This window comes from Brassica napus, chromosome C4 (genome assembly GCF_020379485.1).
Source record: "Brassica napus cultivar Da-Ae chromosome C4, Da-Ae, whole genome shotgun sequence".
NCBI lineage: Eukaryota > Viridiplantae > Streptophyta > Magnoliopsida > Brassicales > Brassicaceae > Brassica > Brassica napus.
In genome coordinates, this window is record NC_063447.1 from 44,372,304 (window position 1) to 44,399,165 (window position 26,862).

General features: G+C 34.4%; 4 protein-coding genes and 1 long non-coding RNA gene across 9 annotated transcripts; 2 read left to right on the forward strand and 3 right to left on the reverse strand.

The window, feature by feature from the left end:
• Positions 1-1,233: 1,233 nt before the first annotated feature.
• LOC106390929 (methylesterase 4-like) lies at positions 1,234-2,573 on the reverse strand. The gene is made up of 3 exons (XM_013831482.3): positions 1,936-2,573; positions 1,739-1,864; positions 1,234-1,665 (listed from the first exon to the last, which is right to left on the reverse strand). Exons 1-3 carry the CDS (start codon positions 2,296-2,298, stop codon positions 1,381-1,383), a joined length of 774 nt encoding a protein of 257 aa, XP_013686936.2. The 5' UTR covers positions 2,299-2,573; the 3' UTR covers positions 1,234-1,380.
• Positions 2,574-2,876: 303 nt separating this feature from the next.
• LOC106390930 (CBL-interacting serine/threonine-protein kinase 24) lies at positions 2,877-6,728 on the reverse strand. 4 transcript variants are annotated; one of them, XM_048754813.1, is made up of 15 exons: positions 6,481-6,728; positions 6,088-6,310; positions 5,952-6,014; positions 5,809-5,880; positions 5,605-5,712; positions 5,440-5,514; positions 5,174-5,353; positions 5,002-5,091; positions 4,769-4,891; positions 4,382-4,501; positions 4,078-4,194; positions 3,807-3,863; positions 3,661-3,735; positions 3,461-3,566; positions 2,877-3,197 (listed from the first exon to the last, which is right to left on the reverse strand). In XM_048754813.1, the coding sequence occupies exons 2-14, from the start codon at positions 6,271-6,273 to the stop codon at positions 3,471-3,473; spliced, it is 1,362 nt and encodes a 453-aa protein (XP_048610770.1). In that variant the 5' UTR covers positions 6,274-6,310; positions 6,481-6,728; the 3' UTR covers positions 2,877-3,197; positions 3,461-3,470. The 4 variants fall into 4 exon arrangements, with proteins under 4 accessions (XP_048610770.1, XP_048610771.1, XP_048610768.1 ...); XM_048754814.1 differs by having other exon boundaries at positions 3,178-3,566; positions 6,088-6,281; positions 6,481-6,536; positions 6,610-6,626; XM_048754811.1 differs by having other exon boundaries at positions 3,178-3,566.
• Positions 6,729-9,577: 2,849 nt separating this feature from the next.
• Positions 9,578-11,265, reverse strand: LOC106391248. Of its 2 annotated transcripts, XR_001278482.3 has the most exons (4): positions 10,645-11,265; positions 10,482-10,570; positions 9,958-10,396; positions 9,578-9,878 (listed from the first exon to the last, which is right to left on the reverse strand). It is a non-coding gene; the product is annotated as an uncharacterized LOC106391248 (long non-coding RNA). The 2 variants fall into 2 exon arrangements; XR_001278481.3 differs by having other exon boundaries at positions 10,482-11,255.
• A 7,556-nt stretch (positions 11,266-18,821) lies between these two features.
• LOC106390935 (protein CREG1) lies at positions 18,822-20,993 on the forward strand. Its single transcript, XM_013831490.3, has 6 exons — positions 18,822-19,214; positions 19,762-19,797; positions 20,015-20,213; positions 20,311-20,389; positions 20,470-20,587; positions 20,712-20,993. Exons 1-6 carry the CDS (start codon positions 19,045-19,047, stop codon positions 20,734-20,736), a joined length of 627 nt encoding a protein of 208 aa, XP_013686944.1. The 5' UTR covers positions 18,822-19,044; the 3' UTR covers positions 20,737-20,993.
• Positions 20,739-23,752, forward strand: LOC125586105. The gene is made up of 6 exons (XM_048755916.1): positions 20,739-20,825; positions 22,322-22,411; positions 22,543-22,768; positions 22,889-23,045; positions 23,141-23,384; positions 23,471-23,752. The coding sequence occupies exons 1-6, from the start codon at positions 20,739-20,741 to the stop codon at positions 23,750-23,752; spliced, it is 1,086 nt and encodes a 361-aa protein (XP_048611873.1).
• The last annotated feature ends 3,110 nt before the right edge of the window (positions 23,753-26,862 follow it).

Below are 26,862 nucleotides of genomic sequence, written 5' to 3' on the forward strand. Positions count from 1 at the left end.
GCAAGCGAATATACCCCATTATTAATACCCGTTTATAATCTAAAACGAAGGTACACCCAGGATATTATTCCAAATTTATAATCAGAATATTCTTCTAACTCCACAATATTTGCGATATATCAAACTGTTTTGGTAATCTGAGAAGCGTAGCCTATAAACTTTTGATAGTCAAATCTGTTAATTAATCAAATGGGTTATGTTTATTTATAATCCATTTCATAGCCTATAAACATTTTTGATAATAACAAATAAATTAAAATCTCCAATAATTTAAAAAGTAATATTAGATATTGAAATTTTCTAACTAAATGATTTTAAGACTTTATCATAAAACTAAAAAAAAATTGGACAGCTTTATATGTCTAAAAATACAACCATTATTTAACTTATTTACAAACATAAAACGGTTGTGTGAGACATTTTAAAAAACACAATTTCTTCATACTGTACAAACTATAAAGTTTCTTATTCTATATAATCAAATCATATGACTTATATTTAATTTATAGAAATATTCAACTATTCATATATCCACCATTTTTATATAACTAAGTAACAAATAACTGACCCGCATAATTGAAAATTGATCATGTGACATTTTATATAATCAAAATAAAAGATTTATCGATCTATTTGTTGATAAAACAACAAAAATAAAACCCGCGCTTTTTAAGCGCGGGTCAAAAATCTAGTTATAACTTATATATCAATGAAACGTCAAGATCTATAAACCGTATCTGGATGATATAATAACGAATATATACTTGCAAGATACCAAAAGATGTAACAGCAACGAAATTTTAAAGTATGACAATCCCCATCCAATGTTATCAATGTGCAACTGGATGTAATTCTCATATAGCCTCGTTTTTGTGCTGGAATCTTAATTTTTGTAAAACGATTTACTGTTAGCCTGGGTTTGTGGCAATCCCAGGTGATCAATGTGTAAACCTGCTTTTTCAAATAGACAAGCTCAGACCTCTTGAGGATTGGACATATGATGTGTATATTTGAACTCCATTACTTCTTTTGGTGTATGAAAGTTATAGATAACTTTGAGTTATATCTAATGCAAAAAACTTTGAAAAAGACTACTTGCAACATATTGAAACATATGAGAGTTTGCACCTGACACTGTTAACCAAGCGATGCAAATTCATTAACAGTTTCTCATATCGCATGTTCCCTTGATTTATGTATATATTTATCTGCTATTTCTAAGAGACAAGCACATAGTTCTTGATGCTTGGATAACATTGAAACATAAGTATATGAGAGTTTGCATCCCCTTACACTGTTAACCAAACTGTTCAGCCCTTGATTTATGTGTTTTTTGGAAGTTAAATATAGATATTCCAATATAGCTTCTGTTGTCTTGATTTATGCATATTTATCTGCTATTTCTAAGAGACAAGCACATAGTTCTTGATGCTTGGATAACATTGCCATATGATCTGCATCTTCGATCTTCATTACTTCCTTTGGCTTAAAGTTGTTGATTATCAAACGCTGGTACTCCTCACCTATTAAATTATCCTCCCCGCAGATAATATAAATACGTGTAACCGATCCATACCCTTCCTCACTGAAGCTTCTTGTCCCTGCAAGATTGTCCGTAGCTAAAGCAGGACTTTCCCTCGCCAACAACTTGGCCAGTTCAAGATCCTAACATACGATTGGACTCACTGTTACTAACAAATCAATAGAGGTTTGATTAAGCTTAGAGTAATACTCTTACTTGGACGGGAGAGTGTTGATATAGTTTCTTGGCCATGAACTCTGGTCCGAAAAGAACAGTATGTAAAGATCCGTAGCTACGGAACAAGGTGTCCAACAACTCTTCTTGTGGAATGCTTGGGACAAACTATAAAATTTTACTCAGAATCAGCTGAAACTGATCAACACTGTTTCAATCAGTGAAGAGATTATTATTACCTTTTCGAAAGGGTAAGCAGGAGGGTTCGTGACGTCGGGCATAGTAGCTGTCAAGAAGACGATAGCAGCGATCTTACGAGGGAAGATGTCGGCAGCTAGAGCAGCTGGTATGCCTCCCATGCTATGAGCAACAATTATCACTTGTTCTTCATCATACGAGCTGAGAACCTCAAGCAGGGGTTTGGAGTAATCTTCTAAGCTCTGGATCTCTTCCACTTTGATCGTGCTTATACCCGACGCAGCAAGATCCACTGCAACCACGCCGTGACCGGCAGCCTCGAGATGTGGTATTATCTTGTACCAACACCATGCCCCATGGCAGACCCCGTGGACAAGCACAAACCTCTTCTTTTCTTTCTCCATTTGACTTTTTTTTTTTTTTGTTACCGAGTGTTGCTGATCTTGCTTTCTTGAATTTATTTTTAGTGAGAATTGTTTGAAGTTTAGATGAGAATTGTTTAGAGGAAAAGGAGAAAGAGAATTGAAGTTTAGAGTTTAGAAAGAGAATTGTTCATGAGAGGAAGGAAGAAAAAATCAAAAAAAAAAAAAGAGTGGTCGAGTAAGAAAACCATAAAGTTAACTAAAAAACAAAAAAAAAATGTGGAAAAAAACTCTACATGCAAACGTGTGTGGAGCAGAAGTGAAGTAGGTGCCAGTCTAAAAGAAGAAACATGAAATTATACTCTGTCAGTACATATTAGTACTTTGACTTCTCTGCAATTTTCTGCAACGAACTGGACATTGTGTCAGATGGAAAAAAGCATTTTTGTCCATTGTTGAACACAACTGTGTGTCTTGTGCCTCAGTTGTCACTCAATGCGCAAGTCTCTAATTTGAATCTCATTTGTGGGTACACTAAATCTCCCAAAGCACAAATAGCTTATGCCTCTACTCCATTAACTTTTTGGCTGTTTATTCTCGTGTGTTACCAAATATGTGTAGAGATATCTTATCGGTGAAGTGAAATTAAGAACAATATTTGTGTAATAAGTGCAAAAATCCAAGGCACGTGATGGGCATTGTTTTCTTTTCCAACCATTCTAATCTTTTGCATCAATTTGGCGTTACAAATAGTGAAACAGAACAAAAACCCTGGGAAGAGCCATCAAAGAGACTTCTCACCCCACCTTTCTTGAGCTTTGATGCTGCATCCACATGTTGTGTGGTAACTGAAAAGCTTTTATTTAGCGTCACTTCTTTGTACCGCCGGTACAATTCTTTTTTTCTTATAACTATCATTCCTTTCGAATCAATAAATCATACTGCAATAACAAAGTTTACCTCACATTCAGTCTCACAATCCCTTTGAATCAAACCCACACAGACATGTATTTTTCTTTCTTTTCAGAACCAAGTATGTCCCCCCCATACACAAATAATGGATGGATCCAAAATCGTCTCATGATGCTTATATTTTCCAATCTTCTTGGAGAATATTTACTGACATTTATTCATACCCGACTACATTTTATTCGACGTCTCCATTGCATGTTATAAGTAGAGTTATTCAGAAGTAGGAGAGGACCTGGCTTGAATCAAAACGTGATTGTTCTGAATAGCTCTGGCTTTGGCATTCCTTCCGTTGCTCTCCATATTATGTTTTCCAGTTTCTCACATAACTTCTTGTAGAACTGCAAATGCAATACCCACAAAAATCAACACAACAATGATGCATTCTCTCTTTTGATAACGCAATTGCTGTAGCTCAGATATTATTTAACAAACCTTGTGGTACTCAAGTGTTTCACCAGCAGCCTTCCTAACGTCTACCATGAAAAGCGATGGTGCCACCTCGTAAACCTGCATATTACGTTCATTTTAAAACTTTATAGAAACCCCTTTTCTCGATGAAGTTAGACTAGAAATACAACCTCTATCACAACAGCAAATTGCCCTGCCTTGATTGAAGATAAACCCTCCAGCCTTGTCTGTTCATCACACATAGCGTGCATTGTCAAGAAAACAGTTCATAGCAACTCGACATTAGAAAACTGAAAAGTTTACGCTAGATCTTCCATTTTTTAACGTAAGAGATATAAACTAAGTTTCCTTGGCAATCATATCAATTTACACATAAAACCTATTAAAGTAGAGAGTTTGAGAAGAAACGCATAATAGTAGGTGATATAAGGAATTAGATACCTTGAAGTTGCGCGTATGAGCCCTAAACCCCATTGAGGTTGCAACAGCCTCAATGTTAGCTATTATCACACTAGGCTCCCTTCGAGAAACAAAACGGGTTTGCCTTTTCACAAAATCCTGCGAGAGACAGATCTTAAAGGATAAGCCACCAATATGCATGCAAGGAACATCACGGATTCCATTTCTATCTACCAATATGCCAAGCAACCAATTATCTTATGAACCTATATTTTTTTTACAGAACTAGAACACCGCACCATTCAAAGGTTAACACCATCCATAAGTATGTCAAAACAGGTACTACCTGTCGCTTGTCAAATAATGCTGATAGGTTTAAGCCTTGTGATAATGTAATCATCTCAAAAGCATTCATCATTAGGGGTCCCTCATATCTTCTCTCTATATTCTCCGCTACATAACTTCCCTGTGAACAAAAGTGCAACTGACAGGGTCAAATGTATGTAAAGCAACCAAAATTAGCTTGAGCTAAGACACATAAGGATGTTTTCTTTGCATTTTGGTTACCACTTTGGGACGAGCACTAAACACTGTAGATTTGTGGGCCATACCATAGCTTTCATAATCTTAGTAGGAGATACATGTTTGATAAGTCACTGTGCATAATTAATGTTCCTAAACGATCTTAACAGTTAAATGAAATTTCACGAACAAAGAGCATGGAAAGACCAACCTCAATTCCATCAAAAACTGCACGAACATCATCCAAATTAACTTCTTCCTCTTCCTTTGCTCGAGTAGGCATGTAATTCAACTTGAACCAACGATCTTTCCTAATTCCTTGAATTTGAATACGCTGCACTAATTGGGAAACATCCACAGATAAGGAGATAAAAATTTACCAAAGACTTTAAATAAATAGCAACAAACATGAACGCTTGGAGAGGACGAATCAAAAACACTCACTGTATTGGGATTGGGGTCAAGTATCCTCTGTATTAAAGACTTCACATCTGCAGAGAACCACTGTGGACAAGAAAACTCTGCTGCACTAATCTGTAAGAAAAGTAATGATGACTAATTCAATTTTCCTGATAAGGATGCAAAAAAAAAAAAAAGAGAGTAAATTACCACTTACTTTTCTGTACAATGATGGAAGATCTGTCTCAGAAAAGGGCAAGAATCCAGCCATAATGACGAAAAGAATAACCCCGCAAGACCAAATATCTGCTGCTGAACCATCGTAGCCTTGGCCATTAAGCACCTCTGGAGCTGCATAGTTTGGAGTTCCACACGTGGTCCGCAGAAGTTCTACTCCCTGATTCAATACATAACAAACAAATTTAAAAAAAAAAAAGAGATCAAAAGTATCTAAATGAACAAGAGTCAGTGGTGAGAACTTACTTGCTGAGGCAATGCACTGAGTCCGAAATCCGAAACCTTCAGGTTACCATTGTTATCGAGTAAAAGATTTTCAGGCTGCAATTTTATCATACACATAGATTATCAAAGCCTGGAATGCAAGTAGAAATGTTCTAAAAAGGAACCAAAACAAAAAAGGGATAATACTTTGAGGTCACGGTGGTAAACACCCTTGCAGTGACAATGAGCAATAGCATCTATAAGCTGTTGAAAGTATTTGCGAGCCTCACTTTCTTCAAGTCTCCCTTTATGAACCTGCACGAAGTGAAGACGACATCCAAAACAAGAATTGAAGTGGAAAGCTAGAACTACATAGACTTTCAAGTAATAACAAAGTATAAAATGACATACAATTCTATCAAAGAGCTCTCCTCCAGTCACAAACTCCAAAACGATATATATTTTAGAAGGACTCGCCAAGACCTACATCCGAAGCAACATCATCATGCAAAAGGAGAGACAAACTTGGCGGATGCAAGGAAACATAGACAGACCTCATACAACCTGACTATGTTAGGGTGTCGTACAATCTTCATTGTAGATATCTCTCTTTTGATCTGGACAAGAAAAAATTAGAAAGAGAGTTTCAAGCAAAAGCAAGAACCATACAACATTTAACAGTCAGGGTACCTGATCAGCCATTTTGTTCTTAAGTATAGTACTCTTAGCCATGATTTTAATGGCAACGTTTTCTCCACTGTCTGTGTTCCTCGCAAACTTAACCTTAGCGAAACTGCCTTCCCCTATGGTCCGACCAACCTCATATTTACCCAGTTTCCTCGTTTTCTTTGTCATAATTCTTTTCTTCTGATCCATTACATCAGCTGCATCATTCAGAAACTTTACTGATAATCTGGCGATTTGGAAAAAGAAAAAGAACAATTCAATTCTTTAGGAGCGAAAGAGGGCAAAACAGGAGAAGTTCGTATGAGATTAGTAACAACAAGACATGAAAGTACGGTCTTTGAATCGTAATTGCGAAATCTACAATCTTTGATCAGAGAATTAAAAGTAAATCCTTACCCTTTTTGGTGAAGATTAAGCGAATTAATTAACGAGCGATCCTCAGTTTTTTTCGACTGACCAAAAATTTACGAGTTATTTGATTTTGGATGGACCAGGTGAAAGAAAACAAAGATGGAGCCTACTTACTACAAGTAGAGGAGTCCCTGTTGTGATCTAAGTCACCACAAACGTTGGATCGATATGAAACATATCCGACCCGTTCGATGATATTTTTTTACTGGTAATTGTTTAGAGATGCAAGGATGTCATAAGCAACACTATTTTTAATTCTTTTATTCATTTTGTTGTTTCTTGCAGAGATTTTCATTGAAACGGATCAAGATACCACTCGCCACTGAGTCGCTGACAGCTAGTCATGCCCGCCTTATAATTATTTTCGGGGGTGCAATTTTGTAAAAACCTTTTTTTTTTTTTGTTTTGAGAAACGGCCTAATTTTGTTAAAACTTTTTACTAGAAACTCACAAACAACAGTTTTCAAATATAGTAATTAACAAAACACTTAAAACAATATTATATTAGATAAATGAGAAATTGTTTAAAATACTTTCAAGTTTGTTATCATTTAAAAAAATATATTTAATCAAAAATACTGTCACATTTGGATTTAGAATTAGTGATTATTATTTAGGGTTTATTATTAGAGGTTAGAGTTGAGTTTATAAATTTCTATAAATGTTTTATAAATTATTATTAAGTTTTTATTAATGATTTAAGAGGTTTAATGTGTTTTTCCTTATAAAAAATTTAAGAACTGATTGAATTACAAAAAAGGACTTGAGTTTAAATTCTAATAACTAGTAGCATGAAATAATAAATCTCTTTTATATCTAGTTAGATAATATTTAACATACCTCAAACATAGGTTATTAACTTCAAACACATCATCTGAGAATAACTATGTAGAAGTAAATTTAATTAGTAATATTATGAGAGAAACTGTTATTTTATTTTATAACTACAACACAAAAATACCATATGAGAATGGATTAACTATGTCACCATCATAATACATATTTCAGCATCTGGCGACAACGAACACGTTATTTCTCAAACCGAATCGCAATGCCATCTACTGCTTGGCTTTCAATTTTGCACACTATACATAGCAAATAATGTTATGACATCTAAATTATGCAATAATACATTCTGAAAGGATTATACCTCATATCTTCAATAGAGAAACTCAGAAAAAAATCATTTTCCTATGTTTCAAAATTTTAATTAAATTGAACTAGTTTAGAACTAATTATCATACTGGTAACATCTGAAAATCAATCGAAAATTAAACAAAATAACGTTTTGACTTAAAAAAACTAACATTATATTATTAATTACCAACATTTTTTTTTAAATCAAGCATCCTATGAAAAATTATCAGTGAATCTATAAGGAGAGAAATACAAAGAAGATGAGACAATAGCAATAAATTAAACATTGGTGTATATACTGAACTAGGGTCGGTCCGTCAAACCGGTATAATATGCTTGTTTTGTGTGTAATATTGTGATTACTCTCTCCTCACCTTATTTGATGACATGGCGAGCTGAGAAGAGAGAAAACACTACTTTATATAATAAAACTAGGATAGGCCCGCCCTACGGGCGGAATATGCGCTCTATGTATAATATATCGACGTATATTTTGTAAATTATAATTGTCTGTGTATTATGTAACAAACTGGTAGGTAATTACATTTTAGTGTCTGTGTCTTTTAGGAAATTTGCGTTTTTTTTGGTCTTTTTTATTGTTTTGGGCATAATTTTTATGTTTTTTCACTTACATTTTAGTAGATAATCACAATTCGTAGGATTAATATAGAATTAAATTATCGATTCTATGAATAATGAGGTTATGGATATTGTTATTGTATTTCCTAAGAATGGTTTGGGCTGTTAAGTTTGAAGATATTTTAACGCTATACGAAATCCCAAAAATAGTCTTTATAGTAGTTAGTTTTTTGTTTTTAAGACTTATATTTTTAAATAAGTAAATGTTCTTTATCACAACAACGATTATATATGTTCTGTAAAGTTAGAGGTTTTCAATCCGAATATCAGTTCGGTTTTGGTTTGTTTTTGGCTTCTCGATATTTCGGTTTATAAAAAAAACTTCCACATCAAAATCATATTTATTTTGGTTTGACTCGGTTTTTATATAATCAGTTTTTGATTTATTTGGTTTTAATCCAAAAAATCATAAATATATATACATATATATATATATATGTATTTTATAATTTATCATAAATTTGACTTTATTTGATTAAAAATCAGTTTTAATATAACACAAATATATTTGAGAATTTGAATAGACTATTTTTTACTATTTAAAATAATTAGTAACTATATTAAGTTAATAATAATAATAGTTTTTATAGAATAAAAATAAGAAAATAAGTAATTCATAATATTATTAAATAACTAAATATTAGCACACATTGTTTGCAGGAAATTAAAAATTATGTATTGTTTAAATAATTTTCTTAAATAAAATCCAAATAAAATATTAAATTACTAAAATCAACATTATAAGTATGAAGATCATATTAGTAAAATCAATTATAAGAAAATTGTATATATTATTAATTATATTATATAATTTACATATAATTGTACTACTGTTTTTTTAATTGATCAGTTTATTTGGTTTATTCGGTCTGATCGGTTTATATACCAAATCATATCCATATACCGCGATTTCTTAAAAATAACATTCATTCGCTATTTTTGGTATTACTAAATCCAAAACATTGTTTCTATTTTGGTTCTGTTTGGTTTTAATTAGTTTGGATTTACTGGATTGAATACTCTTATAAAGTTTATATGGTTTGATGGTAACGTTTTTTTGCGTTTTGTGGTAAGCTGTATAATTTATTTATTATTGCAGAGTACATATAACACATAAAATTGGTCTTCGTTTTGTATTTTTGATTTTTTATTCACCTATGGTCTTTTTTAGTTAGTTAGTGAATTATAGTTTTTTTTAGTGTTATTGGACCTAATTTCTCTATTTATAATTGGTTGTTTATATGCGTCATAACTTATCTTCCATTATATATTTTTTTTAACTATTAGAATGAGAGTTTTAGTGCTCTGAAACGAAAATAGAGTTTCATATAAAAATAATTGAAAGTAGCATTCGGTGAGTGTCGCAAAACAGAACTAATCTTTTTTCTTTTTGATTCCATAGAAGCTTAACAGAGCTAATCTTATTGATTCCAAAATACAAAACAGAAGCAGTCACGTCTTTGATCTTCCAGAATCATCCCACCGCCTTCAGATCATGTTGTTGTCAAATGTAAGGCATCTCCGTGATTTCCATGCAATCTAGATGAAACCACTCCAATAGTTTTAGATGCTGCAACGACTGAAGGAAAAAGCTCTCGAGCTTTGACCTGAAATTTATGAAAAAATATTATATGAGACAAAAAAGCAAACCACCTGTGTAGAATCTACATAAAGTTGGTTACTCACAGAGTCCATGAGCATCTCCACAAGTGTCACTGCATTAGTGAAAACAATGCCAGAAGATCTATTACTTCCACTCTAAGGTTGTGGTTCTTTCCTCCACGAATACTGAATCTTGGGAATGCAGTCTCATAGCTTTTGAGACTGAGAACGTCTAGGCATCTATCTGTTTTGATCCACAGAGGCTCATTAGTTTGTGTAAGCCTAAGCAATTCTTTCATAGCGGTCGAATCAATGTTAATCTTCAGAGACTTGTCTGAGATAACCAAGATACAATAAACTCGAGGCAGTCATTGAAGAACAACTTCCTGGAAGAAGAATAAAATCAAGCAAAAGACCACTGTGGAGTAACTCTAATGGAGAAACGTGCATCTGGTTTAGTAGTGGTGGGAGATGAGAAAGTGGCCTCCCATGATTTAGCTGCAATGCTTGAAGCCCTCTCGAGCTGCCAAAAAAGATGTTAGTGGAAGTTTAATCTCTAAGATCAATCACAATGCATGAAAGAGGTTTCATAAAGAAAACGCTAGAACCTCTTCTCTAAGCTGTGCAGTTTAAATTGAAGCTTCTGTTCATCAAAGCTAAGTTGCATCCTCTGAATGTCAGACACTCATCGAAAGCCCTGCAAACACAATCATAAGAGAACAGAAAGAAAGAACTGGAGAGAATAGTTGAGAGGAGAATAAGAGAGAAAACGTTTCAAGCCGTTGGATCTGGTGAGGTGAGTAGCGAAACGATTCTTCTTCATTGTCTTCTTGGGAGCACCTCCTCTTCACATTCGGACCTTCCAAAAGCAAGACGTATTGGGAGGATTGATTGAAGGATCTTTAATGGGCATCTTGATCGTCCGATGAATTGTGAGAACGATGAGAATAAGAAGCACTAAACTGAAAATAAGTTTTTAGTATTATCAGGAGTTGTGAGACTGATGTTATCAGGGATGAAAGCTGTCCTTTTTATAGATGGAGATCCACCGCCTAGAAGAGATATAAGATCCCAAACATTGAATGTTTTATCTTGCTGAGTTGAGAAGGTTGTTAAAGGCAATGATTCAATGAATCAGGTAACGTTCTAGATGAGAGGAAGGATCATAAGATGAAACGACAATCGAACCGGACACATAGATTCTTCATGACGATTCATCTCATTCAACCTCCTGAAACTCCATTGATGGCTTAGGTTGTCAAGGCTGAAGAAGACAATGAACCCTAGTTTTAGAAATCGCCATTGGCGAAGAAGATCTTGGTCTCTTTGTTTAAGGCTGGGCTGGCAGACTTATATTTCTAGTGAAACAAAAGCCCAATACATAAAAAAACTTGTATTGTATTTCATTTAAATGAAGTGTTGCGTTTTAAAAAAACATGACACGTATCAATAGGACGGGCTTCGAATCGTTGAGCTGGAATCCTATGTGGACACTCTGGAAGTGATTCAAAGTCTTTTATATATAAAAAGAAGATTACTTAATCTTAACTACGCGCAGAATGGTTACATTTGTGTTCTGAATTTTTTTTGCTTTTTTTTTTTTTGCTTTGAGGTGTTTAATATACAGTTGTTTATGTAAAGGGTTTTCTTTCGATGCATAATATAGATAATTTAAAACGGTAAATTATTATTCATGTAAACGGAAAAAATAAGATTAAAATATTGTATCTCGACAACGGTAGTAGCTATGTCAACGTCAAGTCTGTTGACCCGCCCTTTCCGTTTAAATTTTAAATAAAACGTGGACTTGTTAAACCAGACAGATTCGATCTCTAACCCTACTAATCAGAGTTTAATCTGCAGAACTATACCAATCTTAATTCTACTTGCTAGTTTTCTTTTTTTTGTCATCTAGTAGATTAAAATTATATCAAACATTCGGTTACACGCATACAATAACGACAATGGCTGAAGCCAAAAGTCGGCGAGGTAACAAATACCACCCGAAGCCAAGAGCCGGCGAGGTAACAAATACCACCCGGAGCCAAAAGATAAACATAACACACACCCTTAAAGCTAATATATAATCAAGAAAAAGGAGACAAAAGGCACAAGAGTGAAAACCAAGCTTCAGCAAGGAATGCTCAACCATGCACTCGAAGATGAACTTACCTAGCGAGACCTCATCAACCACTAACACCAGTAGAAAGGAGTAACAAGGAGGACTGGAAGCACACGAACATCACCAATACATATAACTGAACTAAAAGAGGTTAGAATCTTTAACCGTTGCTGTAAACATCCTTCAATCCCAACTAAGTCTCGCCATTGGACCTTGAAAGAGTTCTCCACGCGCCTCATACGCACCAACATACCATCACCCTAAGGCAAAGCCTAAGAAAGCTTTCCGACTACGTCTTATTCAACAGCCGGTAACTAGATAAAAACCACTCCAAATCCAACATTAACACGAGCAAATCAGCGACAATCGACCATCACTGAAGCACAAGCTCCAGAATTAATATCTATCTCCTTTCGATCCTCTCAAACACTAGAAATGGTCTCGCAAAGTGAAACATCTCTTTGACCCCTTAAATTAGACATGTAGACACGACAGTACTTACTAACACAGTAAAGTGTGGGTTCGTAATTTAAAAGAAATTCAGAAAACACAATCCTCTCTCTCAGCCACGAAAAAAAAAAAAAAAAAAAAGAAACTCCACGGCCAAATCCACTACACACCACCGCGTCTTGACTCCAACACAAGCTGAATCAATAGCAAACTCCGACGAATCTCGCGAGTGGTCACCGGAATCAACAAGAGACGCTTGACCAGAGCCCGAAACAAAGCAACAGCGGAGGGGAGTGACCGGGAAGCAAAGTGGAAAACAGAGCAAGAAGGAGGGAAGCCTCCGGCGGCCGGACGCGCGCGAACGCGCCGGACGACGCCGGAGCAGATCTGAGTATTTGGTTGGTTTGCTTTTGTCGGGAGCTTTTTTCGGGAGTTCGAGGCTTGATGAGTGTATTTTCTAATACTGGTTTATTCTCTCACAAATTAGAAAAAGAAAATATTATACTTACAACAAATTAAACTATATTGTGAAAGTTCATGGTTGTCGATTCTATTCACTGATGATTCTGTTTACAGCATATTAAAAATCTGATGTAAAGTTTTTTCTAACATAATATGTGCTTAACTAATGATAAATTGTATGTACTAACTAAAATACAAAAATCTTAATGTAAAATCATTAATAAATTCTTAACTATCTCATTTGATTGGGTAAGCCTTTCGCCATAAAAGATAGAATAGTGACGGTACAAAAAAAGGGATCTGAAACACATGGTATATTAGGGCTGGGTAAATAAACTGAAACCCGAAAATCCGAACCAAACCCGATCCGATAAAAATGAATCTGAACCGATTCGAACCCGACATAAATACCAAATGAATCTTGTTTTTTGGTATTTTGGATTAAGGGTATTATCCGAACCGAATCCGGACCTAAATGGATATCCGATAGAACCCGAAACATTTAAATCACAAAAAATAACTTCTACCAAATATGATCTTAATTCTTAATATGTCACTACAAGAAAACATATTTATTACAAGGGTCATATTCCTTGTTAATTCATTGTAATAGATAGGTTACAACGAATTAACAAGGAATAGCATTTCGTTGTAAAACGCCCGTCGTAATGCAAGATTCGTCGTAACTTCCATGTAACATTTACGACGAAATAAATTCGTTGTAAAAGCGAAAGAGAGTATTTCATCGTAGTTTCGTAGTTACGCTTCATCGTAAAAGACTCGTATAGTTTCCTTGTAAAGTCGTCTTTAAGTACGTGTACAATTTACGACGAATTTACAAGTCTTTTAATGTAAAGTCCTTGTAATATTTACGAGGAATTTACAAATATTTCCTAGTAAATTTCCCGTAAAGATTACGAGGATTTTACAAGGAAGTACTTGTAAAATCCTCGTAATCTTTACGAGAAATTTACATCTCATTGTCATATTATTATATTATTCTGAAATATTCAAAATCAAAATATATAATTTATAAAATAAAATATTGAAAATTAAAATATTTTTTTTAAAAAATATATAAATGTCATAAAATAATATTCAAATTAATAATAGAAAACAAAAAAATTGAAAAATAAAAAGCTAAGGGAGAACACCGTCGAAGTAGTTGTTGGAGGTGTTTCTTACTGGAGAGTCTCGTACTTCATCTATGGGTTCCGTCTCGAAGAGTAGGATGAAGACGTCCTTGTGGCTTCATTGATGAAGCTTATTCATACCGTCAGTTCCATCTTTTTAGGAGCCACCTTGAAAAAAGAAACATATTAATATAATTAATTACATAAAATTATAAGAAAATAAAATATATTTAATTTTTTTTAAAAAAGATCTAATCAGTCGTTTAAATGCCTCAACCTAATATTTGAATATAGTTTTGTTACCTAAAATTACCACCTAAACTAAACACCTAATCAAATTAACTAAACTAATCACCTAAACTAATTACCTAAACTAACCACCTAAACTAACCACCTAAACCTAAATTAATATTAAAAACAATAAACCTTTGAGAGAAGGAGAGGAGTGGTTTGAGATGAATGAAGGAGGAATTCCTCATTCATGTTTCGAGTTTATATAAGAAAACAACATTCCTCGTAAAGTCGTCGTAATTTTACGAGGAATCTACCAGACCCGCATTTTTAATGTTACGAGGAATCTACCAGGTCCGCGTTTTTAGAATTACAACGAATTTACAAGGAATATTTACGTCGAATTTACAAGGAAAATTTTACGACGACTTTACAAGGAAAGCTTTACAATGAAATTACAAGGAAAGTATTACAACGAATTTACAAGGACACATGTATTACGAGGAATCTACCAGGCCCGTGTGTTTTCTATTACGACGAATTTACTAGGACTATATCTGAAACCCCGAAAATCAAATCCCTAAACCCCAAAATCACTTATCTATTTACACCATACCCTTTTACCACATCATCCCCTTTATCATATTTTTTCTTAAACCCTAAACTCCAATTGAATCCTTAAAACGCAAGTTATAAGTACTATAATCAAACAACCACTTGATAGCAAAATAATCAAATTATTCTGTAATCTCTAAACCGAGGGTATGAAATGAAGTTAACTTGCTTGGCTTGAGAATGCTTACAACAAAATCAGTTTGGTAAAACAGCGTAAACACGTTTTCACCAAAAATAATGTTAACATGTTTCGTGCAAAAAAATCCTTGTAAAGTTACAACGAATTCACAAGGAAAGCATTACAACGAATTAACAAAGAAAGAATTACAACGAATTTACAAGGACACATGTTTACGACAAATCTACCAGGCCCGCGTTTTTAGAGTTACAACGAATTTGCAAGAGAGCATTACAACGAATTTACAAGGAAATCTTTACAACGAATTTACAAAGAAATGATTACAACGAATTTACAAGGACACGTGTATTACAAGGAATAAACCAGGCCCGTGTTTTCCATTACGACGAATTTACTACGACTATATCTGAATCCCCGAAAATCAAATCCCTAACCCCCAAAGTCTCTTACCTATAACCTCATATCCCTTTTACCCCATTCCCCCATTCTCCCATTTATCCTATTTTCTCTTAAACCCTAAACTCCAATTAAATCCTTAAAAGCCAACAAATAATTATTATAACCAAACAATATACACTTGCATTAAGTCTTAAACTGATTTATATATTTTTTAAAAATATTTAAAACATATATTACATCATTCTGAATCATTCGAGTTTTCAACAATATCAGTACAATGATTATCATCGCTTGCATCGAACTCTTCTTCACTTTCTTCATCCGTCATATCGTCGAAAAGATCTTCATATTGACGGTTATCCACATCAATTAGAAGGATGTCATCAGTTTGTTGTTCAAATACTTCCACTTCAGTGATACACACTTCTTCTTGCAAAAGTGATTCTTCTCTAGCAACTATTCGTTCACGAGGTGTAACTTTGATAGCAGCTAATCAAGTTATTCCAAAATATCTAAACCGAGGGTATCAGTTTGGTAAAGCATGCTTAAAACACATTTTCACAAAAATTAATGGTAACATGTTTCGTCGTAAAAGCCTTGTAAAGTTATAAGGACTTTACAACGAATTTTCTCTTTCCTCGTAAAATCGACGTAAATTTACATGTAAATTACCACGAAACATTTTCCTTGTAACTTTACTACGACTTTACGACGAAATTCAGTTTTGTCGTAAAATCATAGTAATTTTCTCGTAAATTTACGAGGAATATATTTCCTCGTATTTTTTCCTCGTTATAGGCATGTTTTCTTATAGTGTGTATCCAAAATACTTTAAAATATTATTGAATTTCTAAAATAATTATCTATTACACGAAGGTTGATGGTGGAATATGGCAATTGAAGCCTAAAGGTTTTAGATTTTGGTTTTGTTTTCATTGAATAATGTTTCTCATTTCACGAGAACTTAGTTTTTGTTTTATGATTTCATTTATCTGGTTTTCTTTCTATCACTAACTATGTTTATCTTTCGCTTAATTGTGAATGATCACGTTTGATGTTTTTATTTATTTTTGAATCAATTTTACTTATGTTTTGGCTATTAAAATATGTACAAATCATGTATTTTAAATTCGAAGAACCGATTTCGTTTATGTTTTAGTTACAAAATATGTACAAATCGTGTATTTTTAAATCGAAGAACCGATTGGTACCCGAATCCGAAAGTACAATGGGTTATACCGGTTATTTGGAGATTCACTAATCCCGACCCGAACCGGTCCCGAACCGAACTTTTATTAACCTGAATGAGACTGACTTTGATAAACCCGAATAACTAAATCCCGAATGGATAAAACCGAAACCCGATTGGGACCCAGAATGCCCATACATAGGGTATATGTTCACAAACTATAAGTCAAGGTAGTACTGGCTAACGTATAAGTTGTACGCTAAATTTGAAAAAGGCGGTAACGTTTTCATAAATACATGGTGGCGATTCGACCGACAATGTCGTCTTATTGCATGGAAAACGAAAACACATAAGAAAATGTATTAATAAACCTTTTTACCGAGAAAAGTATTAATAATATATACATAATTTATTTGATATATGATCCTCATACTTAAAATGTTGATTTTAGTAATATTTTATTTTATTTTAAGTTAAAAGTTATCTTTTATTTTTATCAAATTAAAAAAATAGAAATTTTACTTTTTGACAAATATGTGTGTTAATATTTAGTTATTTATTAGTATTTTGGTTATTAATATTTTTATTTATATTCTATAAAACTATTGCTATTATTAACTAAATATGTTTACTAATTATTTAAATAGTAAAATAAAAATAAAAAATAGTCTATTTAAAAATCAAGTTATCTTTGTGTTATATTAAAGCTAATATCTACTCATATAAAGTAAAATTCACAAAAATATAAAGGATAAATATATTTATAGTTTTTTGGTATAAACCGAATAAACTGAGGGTATATACACCGAACCAAACTAAAGTAGATATAATTTTAATATGGTAGCTATTCTTTATAAACCGAAAAATAAAAAAAAAGCGGAATTGATATCTGGATTGGACAGAATCATAAAACTATAAGATGTAACATGTCTCGTTTTGATGATATCTTCAGATGTGGAATTTCAAAAAAAAAATCAAAAAATGACTAAGTTTCAAAAAAAAATTGCGTTGTAATGAACTACATTTTAATGCATTTGAGTCATATTCGGAATTTACTGTCGATTTATCTTAAAATTTTTCTAATTTTATTATTTATACTTAAAATTGTTATTGATTGTAATGAATTATGATTAACTCTCGTTAGCGTAGCGGCATGAATGCTTAAGTTTTAATGAAAGTTATGTTTCAAAAAAAAAGAAAAAAAGTTTAACCAAATATTTGTTATGAATGTTTTTAAATTTTTTTCCAAAATTTTTTTTCCAGTATTTTTATTCTTCAATTTTTTTTATTGATAAGATACTCATAGAATATCTCTTAGTGGATATGCTTTAAAAGCATAGTCGCCGATGTACATGCATAGAGATTACTAGAGTTGCATATTTTAGTACTTTTGCAGTTTTATTATTTTCAACAATGTGCCTCATATAAAAATGCATTAAAAATAATTTTACTAAAATTAAATTGCTTAATAGAGATAGAAAGTTGACCGAGATAATTGACCATTGACGAAAATCTTGAAAAAAATATTATTTATCTCAAATTATTATTGTTTTGTTTTATCTCAAAAATATCAAATTATTGGTTTATGTAAATCAAAATCCATTTAAAATTACAAAAACTCAATAAGACAAGAAGCATAACACATCCTTTCAATACAGGAAAAGCATGAAATCATCACATATAGCTTTAATCTGCATAGTCATGATCTCACTCTTCGCTCTGCATGAATGTAAAAGATCTTTTCTCATATCTATTAATGTCTATTTTGTTTTAAATTTTTCTGTCGACAAAGTTTTGGTTTGTGTTTCAAATCAATGTGTAGGTAGAGACGCAGGGACAGTGAGCAAGATCGCACGCCCCTCTTGTATCCACACCGAATGCACACTCTACTCATTGCATCAAGACTGTTGGTGCTGCAACAAGTTAATAGATGGATATAAGAGTGTTTGTTGGCGAGAAAAAGATACTCCAAGCGCCAAAGACCTTTGCTTTGCATTTTGTCCAAAGTGGATGTAAAACCTTCGATGTGCTCACCAAAAGTAATAACGTTTCCCGTTAATTGATTATTCAGTTTCAGGCAATTCTAAAGCATTCTTATTTAATAATAAAAAAAAACATAAATCAATGGCGTATGGAAATCGAAGTTCAAACATTTGCTTTCTAGATAAGTAAGTTCTGCTTTTTTTCTTTCTGTTTTACATAAGTACAAAAGTAAGAAAAGAAAAGAAAACTTGTCCAAATGAGATACTCCAAAGAGGAAGATAAGAAATCCAAAGAGAAGATAAGACTCAATTATAAAAAAAGTGAAACCCATAGTGGGGATGAGTCTGGTCTGGTCTGGTCGTGAAGTTGACATTTCTCCTCTTCATATTTCTTTTCTCGATTCGTTTCTGTCATCATCCATTCCCACAAACTCAAAAAGAAAAGAAGCATGGAACTTCAAGTTCGACTTCGTCAACTCATCATCTTCTTCTTTCTCTTCTTGACCGTTCTTGAACATGCTTCTTGTTCTCGGATTTTGAGAATCGCCAAGCCTGATAGGCACGATATTGCCGCAAGCGCTCGTTGGCTTGTCTCTCAGAACATTTGGGGTGTTCTCAGGTATCTAACTTTGAGCAAACTCTTCTCTCCAGAATATGATTCTTGAGCTTCTTTAAGTATTGGGCTTTTAGTTGATTGATCTGGGTCTCTCTCAATTATCAACTAGAAGCTTTTTGGGGCATATTATTACGGAAAGTTCGTTGCCTTTTTAGCAGAATGTTATTAAAGTTGGTGAGTTTTGTTTCATCAAGATTGATCCTTGCAAAATTGAGATTGAGAAATGATTTGGGTTCCTGAGATCTTCTCTTCTGTTGAATAGCTTCATCAAGCTTTGATCCCTTTTGAAATCGAAATTGATTTGGGTTTTGACACAAAGTCAAGTAGGAGATCCGTTTGAATGTAATCATTGATAAGTGTATGTATCCAGGAACTTTGTTTTGCCATGGATTGGCTTCAGCAAGAAATCTTACTAGTTACTTATTGTTAGCTTTGTATGTATGAATGGAGAAGATTGTTGGAAGAGTTAATCGTTGGCAAAAATATGTATTGATATAATTGTTGCCAACCTTGTTACTAATTCGTTTTGGTGATTTTATTCTTGTTGCAGCACATTGTCCATTGAGCATGATGGAGCACCTTTCGGGTAATCTTTGTCTTCAATGTGTTATTTTTCCTTGGTATGTTAATAGGAATCATATTCGTTGTGGTTTTGGACCTCTAAACATGTGAAATTCGACTTGATTTTCAATCTTAATCTATTGATCACCTAAACATGTGATATATGTCTTCTCATTAGGGTGTGCAGATTATATGTTATAAATTATTAGGATCTTGATCTCTTTCAAACTTGTTTTTGGCAGGAATGTTGTGTCATATAGTGATGGTCTGCCGGGGAAAGGCAAGGGTGTACCATACTTTTACTTGACAATGCTTGATCCAACCACAAGAAACGCACTGAAAGACTCGAGGGCTTCATTCGCAATCAGTGAATCTCCCATTGGAACTTGCAAAAGAGATCCTATGGACCCTACTTGCTCTAAACTAACTCTCACCGGAAAAGTATAAACTTCTGCAAGAAAACCGATATTTTTTTCTTATTAAACTACAAACTTGTTTTTACATATGCTTCGGTTCTGTATCTCATATAATGTCTCAGTTGTTGCAACTGGATGAAGGATCTGAGGAAGATAAAGAAGCCAAAAAAGCTCTCTTCACAAAGCATCCAGAGATGATGGGTAAATGAACATATGTTTCTCTGATCTGTTAGCTTCAGATTCATGAAAGTTGTATTCATTGGTGTTTCTTTTTGTTGTAGATTGGCCTGAGGGACATGAGTTCAGTGTCTTCAAACTGGAGATAATGAATATATTTCTGATAAACTGGTATGGTGGAGCTAAATCCATCACTGTAGATGAATACCTTCGTTACAAGGAGTAAGTACCAATCCGTGAACCCTTTTTAGAAAACATCGGTAATCTCTAGGAAACCAAACTACGAGATATACAAATGTGGTTTTGTCTTAGTGTTTGGAGCTCATAGCTTTTGAATGTCTTTCAGGACCAAAGTCGCTTCCTTTTTATGAAAATGGCAGCTGGAAATGAGCAAAAGGTGAAGAAGAAGCATCATCAACCTTGTATATTGGAACAGAGTAAAACTGTATTCAGCTCTTCTGTAAATGACTGTTGTTTATAATATAGCCTTTCAATTACTTTTATGTGGACATGATGAATATAAAAGTATTCATAAATTACCACAAACCAAATTCAAGAAGGTACAGTATATATACAAATATATTGCTATGAATAAAATTTACAAGTGTACATAGTTTGATTTGTTAAATGTCTTGTCTCTTTGATTCTTATAGTTTTTCTTTGGCATGTGATTATTTTTGTGCCATGTGATTTGTTATAAGTTTCTGCTTGAGTTTCGAGTTCGTCAAGGAATGATCTCTATTTATTAATGCTTTTGTGCTCTTCATTTTTGTTTTGACTTTCTCTTGTGGCTATATCATCGGAAAAACGGCTTATTCATAAGTACCTGAACTTTTAAATTGTCCCAAAACATACTTCAACCAAACATAAATTTGAAATCTATGTAAAATGACTTTGTAATTCATTAACCGTTGAAATTTGTTAGATCACATCTCGACCGTCCATTTGCGAAGGAAAAGATGGAAAATACCAAACAGAAAAAAAGAAATTTAATCAGATGACCGTTGAAATTCATCGGATCACATTTTGACCGTCCAATTGCTTGAACAGAGAAAAAGAAATTTAAAATGATATGATCGTTGAAATTAATCACACTATATAATTACAGCTTCCCCTCCCAAAGAGCTAATCACAAAGTTTCCTTTTTTACTATCTCCTTTCACTCGTTTTGCGTTTGATCTCTCTGTCTCTGTCTCTATCTCAGAAGAGGTTTAGGGTTTTACTACCACACCACCGATAATAACTAATTAGAAGGATGATATCTTCGTTCTACATCCAGTTATATAAGGGCCCTGTTCGTTTCGTGAACTGGACGCGACATTCAGACGTAGACGCGGGCCGATGTTCATTTGGTGCGAAATAGGAGGTTAAGTTGGACGCAACATCCATATATATTTTCACAACTCATCCGGATTTTTCGGGAATTTTGGATGAGATTTTTAAACGCTTCCAGAAACAGTAAACTTATCCAAAAGTATTAAAAGTCGATAATACCCTTAATTTATCCTAAGAATTACAAATTTTACCTTTGATTTCTAAACCTAAAATTGTTTTGTCGCCGTCAAAGCAAATCTGATTCTTCTCTGCAACCTCTCTTCAACCATGAATTCTCTCGTACCCTTGATCCCAGAACCCTAAATCTAGTCCTCTCTCTCGCAGTCTCTCTCTCTCTCTCTCTCTCTCTCTCTCTCTCTCTCTCTCTCTCTCTCTCTCTCTCTCTCTCTCTCTCTCTCTCTCTCTCTCTCTCTCTCTCTCTCTCTCTCTCTCTCTCTCTCTCTCTCTCTCTCTCTCTCTCTCTCTCTCTCTCTCTCTCTCTCTCTCTCTCTCTCTCTCTCAGTCTCTCCTCTCTATCGAAGTCTCTCCCTCTCTCAGGCTCTATTGGTAAGTTTTTCGTCACATTTAGTCTGTAACTTAGATACCCTTTTGGAAATCTCATTTGTTTTGGTCTCCCTCTAGCAGTCTTGCGCCGGTGAGTTCTCGGAAACAACAAGTTTCAAGCTTCATCTCGGAAACAACAAGTCTCGGAAACCTATCTATTCCTTTGAGGTAACTGTCTCTTTTCTAAAGCATCTCGGCTCCCTTTGCTTTGATGTTTGTGATTTGAAAAGTAAAGCTGTATTGTGTTGAGCTTTGTGAAATTTGTGACAATGTTAACATGTTTACTTGTTATTTGGCAGATATTAGATACATTCACATTGCTAAATGAGGATGATGATATGGATTTGATGTTAGAAGAGGAAGAGATCATGTATCATATGCTAGAAGATGTTTATGGAGTTACAAATCTTCCTCCTCTTCCTCGGCAAATACTCAGAACAAACAGAGGTGGAGGTTGGCGCCGTGTTCAGCGCCTCATGTTTGAGAGTGACAAGCAATGTTTTGACATCTTTAGGATGAATCAAGGTACTTTTATGAATCTATGCTTTAGGCTTCAACAATACTACAAACTTGAAGAAACATGCAACGTCTATCATGAAGAGAGTGTGGCAATGTTTGTTGAAATGGTTGCACAATATTTAACAGTTCGAGTTTTGGATGAGAGATATCAACGTTCAGTGGATACGGTGGACAGAAAACTAGATGAAGTTCTCTCTGTTCTATTAAAGCTTGCTGCAGACATCATTAAGCCATCAAGAGGAGAGTTTACTACTCCAAGTCCTGTTCTAGTAAACAATGATAGGTAGGTTCTTGATATAATCATGATCTCTCCACCTTGTTTCATTTCAAATGCCAAATTTGTGAAATTGATCTCTCCACCTTGATTTTTGTTTATAGGTACATGCCGTTTTTTGAAGACTGCATTGGTGCTTTGAACGGAACACACTTACCTGTTCGTCCTCCGTCTGATAATCCGAAACCGTACAGAGGCAGGAAAGGAGAACCGACAATCAATGTTCTTGCAATATGCAATCTGAAAATGGGATTCATCTACTCATACGTGGGAGTTCCTGGTAGAGCTCATGACACAAAAGTTCTTACACATTGTGCGACACATGATTCTTCCCTCATCCACCAGATGGTAAGTACTATCTAGTTGACTCCAGTTATCCAACTAGAACCGGTTATCTAGGTCCGCATCGTAGAACTAGGTATCATTTTGACCAGTTTTCTAGGGGAGGACCACCAACAAACTCTAGAGAACTGTTTAACCGGAGGCATGCTAGTTTACGTTCTGTGATTGAAAGAACATTTGGTGTTTGGAAAGCGAAGTGGAGGGTTTTAGATAGAAAACATCCGAAGTATGAGGTTAAAAAGTGGGTGAAGATTGTGACAACAACTATGGAACTTCACAGTTTTATTCGAGATTCATCGTATGAAGACCGTGATTTCACTTATTGGGAAACAGTAAATGAGTATGAACATCATGGTGACCAAGCAGTAGAATAGCTTGAGCATACTCCATACATTCCATCTGGTGATAGAGCAATGGAGATTCGACATGATGCAATCACCGAAAGGATAGCAAGAGGAAGTCAACTTCCATATTAGCTTCACATATGAAGAGGTTTGTATTTGAGTTTTATTGTCTTGGTTAAAATGTCATTTGAGTTCTTAAAGTATTGTTGTGCCTGTTGATGTGCTGCTGATCATTCAGTTGTTTATTTATACTTGTAGGAAGCATGTGTTGTGTATTGTGCTGGTGATCATCAAGCAGTCACTTCCTCCAAGTTTTTATTCTCATCTCTCTCTCTCTCTCTCTCTCTCTCGCATCTCACGTTTGTATATGCGCTTGTGATTAGCATAAAAATCTTAGAAATATGTGTCATTAAGTTGTTAGACTACTTGTAAGGAAGCATGTGTGAAGAGTTTATATATATAGCTCTAGTATGTGAAATGTTTTGAAATTGAATGGGAGTATTTTGTATACGCACTTGTGTATATCTTAAAAGTCTAAGCATCTGTGTCTTTCAGTTGTTTATTTGCTTGTAGGAAGCATGTGTGATGTATTGTTTACTATATGTTTCAGGTTTGAGTGTTAAAGACATTTGAAGATCTTCTTGAAGTCAAGGGATTATGTTTACTATTGTTCAGACTTGAGTTTATGTCGATGGTTTATGTTTCAGGTTTGAGTGTTTCAGTCTTTGAGTGTTTTGAGTCAAGACTTTGAGTTTTTATTTTGTTATTTCAAGACTTTGAGTTTTGAGTTTAATGTTTATTATTGTTACTTTATAATGTTATAAAACATGAAAAATTGAATTTGATATTTATTTTTATTTATGTCTATTTTATTTGCTGTTAAACATAATTTTTTACGAGTGAAAACATGAAAATTGAATTTTTAGATATATATATGTTTAGACCAAAAGAGAAGATAAAGAGTTTTTGGTCATTTGACATAAAACTCATCCAGTTACAAAATACAGAAATACAAAAAGAACATAACTGTATCCAGATACAGTTTCCAGAAGCATGATCCAAAATTTCCAGAATCGCAAATGAACAACATTTGATTGCTGCATCCAATTACTGCGTGCGGATGCAGCGTCTGGAATTCTCATCCAATTCACGAAACGAACAGGGCCAAGATTGTCGATGATCGTTCGTCGGATCCCATCATCTCGTGGAGCAAAAGCAGCCCTAACGTGTTCGTCGTTTGGGACTTGAAAAAGCTTCGCAGAGACATTCTTATGAAATCCTCTGGAGTGTTGCTGGGCAGAAACTTAACGGAGTTTATCGCAAAGCTCCTCTCTCATGGCTTTCGAAGTGTCCTCAAGGGCTTTGGGGAATTGGAGTTTGAACATGATGATTTGGGGAAGACGAGAGGTTTGATGCTCAAATCAAAGCCATCAAGTGTAGATTCAAAGCCAAGAAAGCTTCTCTCAAAGTTGAGCATCTCTTTCCATAATCTACCTAGTACCTAACTCTGATCACCAACATAATTCAAGAGTTCGTCATCAAAAGTAGGGAATCGCTTGCAAAGTTTACGTACCGATCTGATCAAAAGTTTTCTTCTTTTCTTATTTGTAACTAAATTTCTATTTTTTGTCTCCAGAAACAACAGTATAAGTTTAACCTCTTTGTTGTATGTGTGTGGTTTGATCAAATATGTTGTAAAACTGGACCGGATAGAGCAGGGTCGCAGCTAATAATTTGAGAAATAGTGTAATAAATGGAACACCAGATTTAACGTGGAAAACCCCAAAGGGTAAAAACCACGGACAAGGTAGAAGAATTTATTACGAGAAAAATAATAGGAGTTACAACCTCTCAATTATAACGGAGAAATCGATTAATAATTTTCTCGTTATAATAGGAGAAAATACCAGAACTCTCTAAATAATTTTCTCTCAACCCGATCCCAAATACTCGTAAGAATTTTTTTTTTCTCTCTCTCACGTTCTTCTTCTTCTTCACTTCTCTCTGTGATTTTGTTTTTGGGATACTACTGAACAATGAGAGACATCATGTATTTATAGGAGAGCTTACGAGAGTTTGGTGAGAAGTTGTTGCTGACAAAGTGGCCAAGCCTTTCCTTTTTGACTTTGCTATCACTATGTCTCCACGTAACAACCCTTTCACCGTCCATCACCGTCAACATTTAACATGTGATCTTTAACAATCTCCCACTTGAAGATTTGATTGAGGATCAATCGGATCTTCACACCATTCTTTCTACCTTGTCATTCCATATTGCTTACGTCTCCTTCAGGCCACAAGAGGATCGACACCAAATAAACTTGTCAGTAGTGACTGCTTTCGTCATAAAATCCGCTACGTTTTCTTTTGAATGAATCTTCTGCATATCCACCGTGCCCTCTTCCACTTTCTCATGAACGAAGTGATACTGGACTCGTATGTGCTTGGTTTTTGAATGAAAGGCTGGATTCCTTGCAAGATGCACGGCACTCTGGCTGTCACAAAAAAGAAAAATTTTCTCTTGTTTGTGCCCGAGTTCCTCCATTACCATCTTCAACCACATCGCCTCTTTACTAGCTTGTGTAGCTGCTACATACTCTGCTTCGGTTGTCGATGTAGCCACAATTGACTGTAGTTTTGAAACCCAACTTACAGTTCCGCTAGCGAGTGCAAACACATAACCGGTTGTGGATTTGCTTTTATCTAGATCGCCTGCATAATCTGAATCAACATAGCCTCTGAGAACAAAGTCTGATCCTCCATAACATAATGCAACATCCGAGGTTCCTTTAATGTACCATAAAATCCTCTTTACGGCATTCCAATTCTCTTTGCCAGGATTCGCCATGTACCGACTTACTACTCCCACTGCTTGTGCAATGTCTGGTCGTGTACAAATCATTGCGAACATTAAGCTCCCCACTGCTGATGCATACGGTACTCGAGACATTTCCATCCTTCCTTCTTCACTGCTAGGACTCGTACCGGAGGATAACTTGAAATTAATAGGAAGTGGGGTAGAGATTGGCTTACAATCTTGCATGTTGAACCTCCGCAAGATTTTCTTCGAATAATTCTTCTGTGACAGCCAAATCTTCCTATTATTTCTGTCTCGGTGAATTTGCATCCCTAAAATCTTG

What these genes read in the sequence shown, in the direction of transcription:
- LOC106390935 (XM_013831490.3), top strand. Translation starts at nt 19,045, where the DNA reads ATGGAACTTCAAGTTCGACTTCGTCAACTCATCATCTTCTTCTTTCTC. An exon ending in AACATTTGGGGTGTTCTCAG is followed by an intron (nt 19,215 to 19,761) that starts GTATCTAACTTT and finishes TTCTTGTTGCAG; the next exon opens with CACATTGTCCATTGAGCATG. An exon ending in CATGATGGAGCACCTTTCGG is followed by an intron (nt 19,798 to 20,014) that starts GTAATCTTTGTC and finishes TGTTTTTGGCAG; the next exon opens with GAATGTTGTGTCATATAGTG.
- LOC106390929 (XM_013831482.3), bottom strand. Translation starts at nt 2,298, where the DNA reads ATGGAGAAAGAAAAGAAGAGGTTTGTGCTTGTCCACGGGGTCTGCCAT. An exon ending in CTGCTTACCCTTTCGAAAAG is followed by an intron (nt 1,865 to 1,935) that starts GTAATAATAATC and finishes AAAATTTTATAG; the next exon opens with TTTGTCCCAAGCATTCCACA. An exon ending in ATCAACACTCTCCCGTCCAA is followed by an intron (nt 1,666 to 1,738) that starts GTAAGAGTATTA and finishes ATCGTATGTTAG; the next exon opens with GATCTTGAACTGGCCAAGTT.
- LOC106390930 (XM_048754813.1), bottom strand. Translation starts at nt 6,273, where the DNA reads ATGGATCAGAAGAAAAGAATTATGACAAAGAAAACGAGGAAACTGGGT. An exon ending in GAGAGCTCTTTGATAGAATT is followed by an intron (nt 5,713 to 5,808) that starts GTATGTCATTTT and finishes CACTTCGTGCAG; the next exon opens with GTTCATAAAGGGAGACTTGA. An exon ending in TTTACCACCGTGACCTCAAA is followed by an intron (nt 5,515 to 5,604) that starts GTATTATCCCTT and finishes ATAAAATTGCAG; the next exon opens with CCTGAAAATCTTTTACTCGA.
- LOC125586105 (XM_048755916.1), top strand. Translation starts at nt 20,739, where the DNA reads ATGGCAGCTGGAAATGAGCAAAAGGTGAAGAAGAAGCATCATCAACCT. An exon ending in AAACTGTATTCAGCTCTTCT is followed by an intron (nt 20,826 to 22,321) that starts GTAAATGACTGT and finishes GTCTCCCTCTAG; the next exon opens with CAGTCTTGCGCCGGTGAGTT. An exon ending in AACCTATCTATTCCTTTGAG is followed by an intron (nt 22,412 to 22,542) that starts GTAACTGTCTCT and finishes GTTATTTGGCAG; the next exon opens with ATATTAGATACATTCACATT.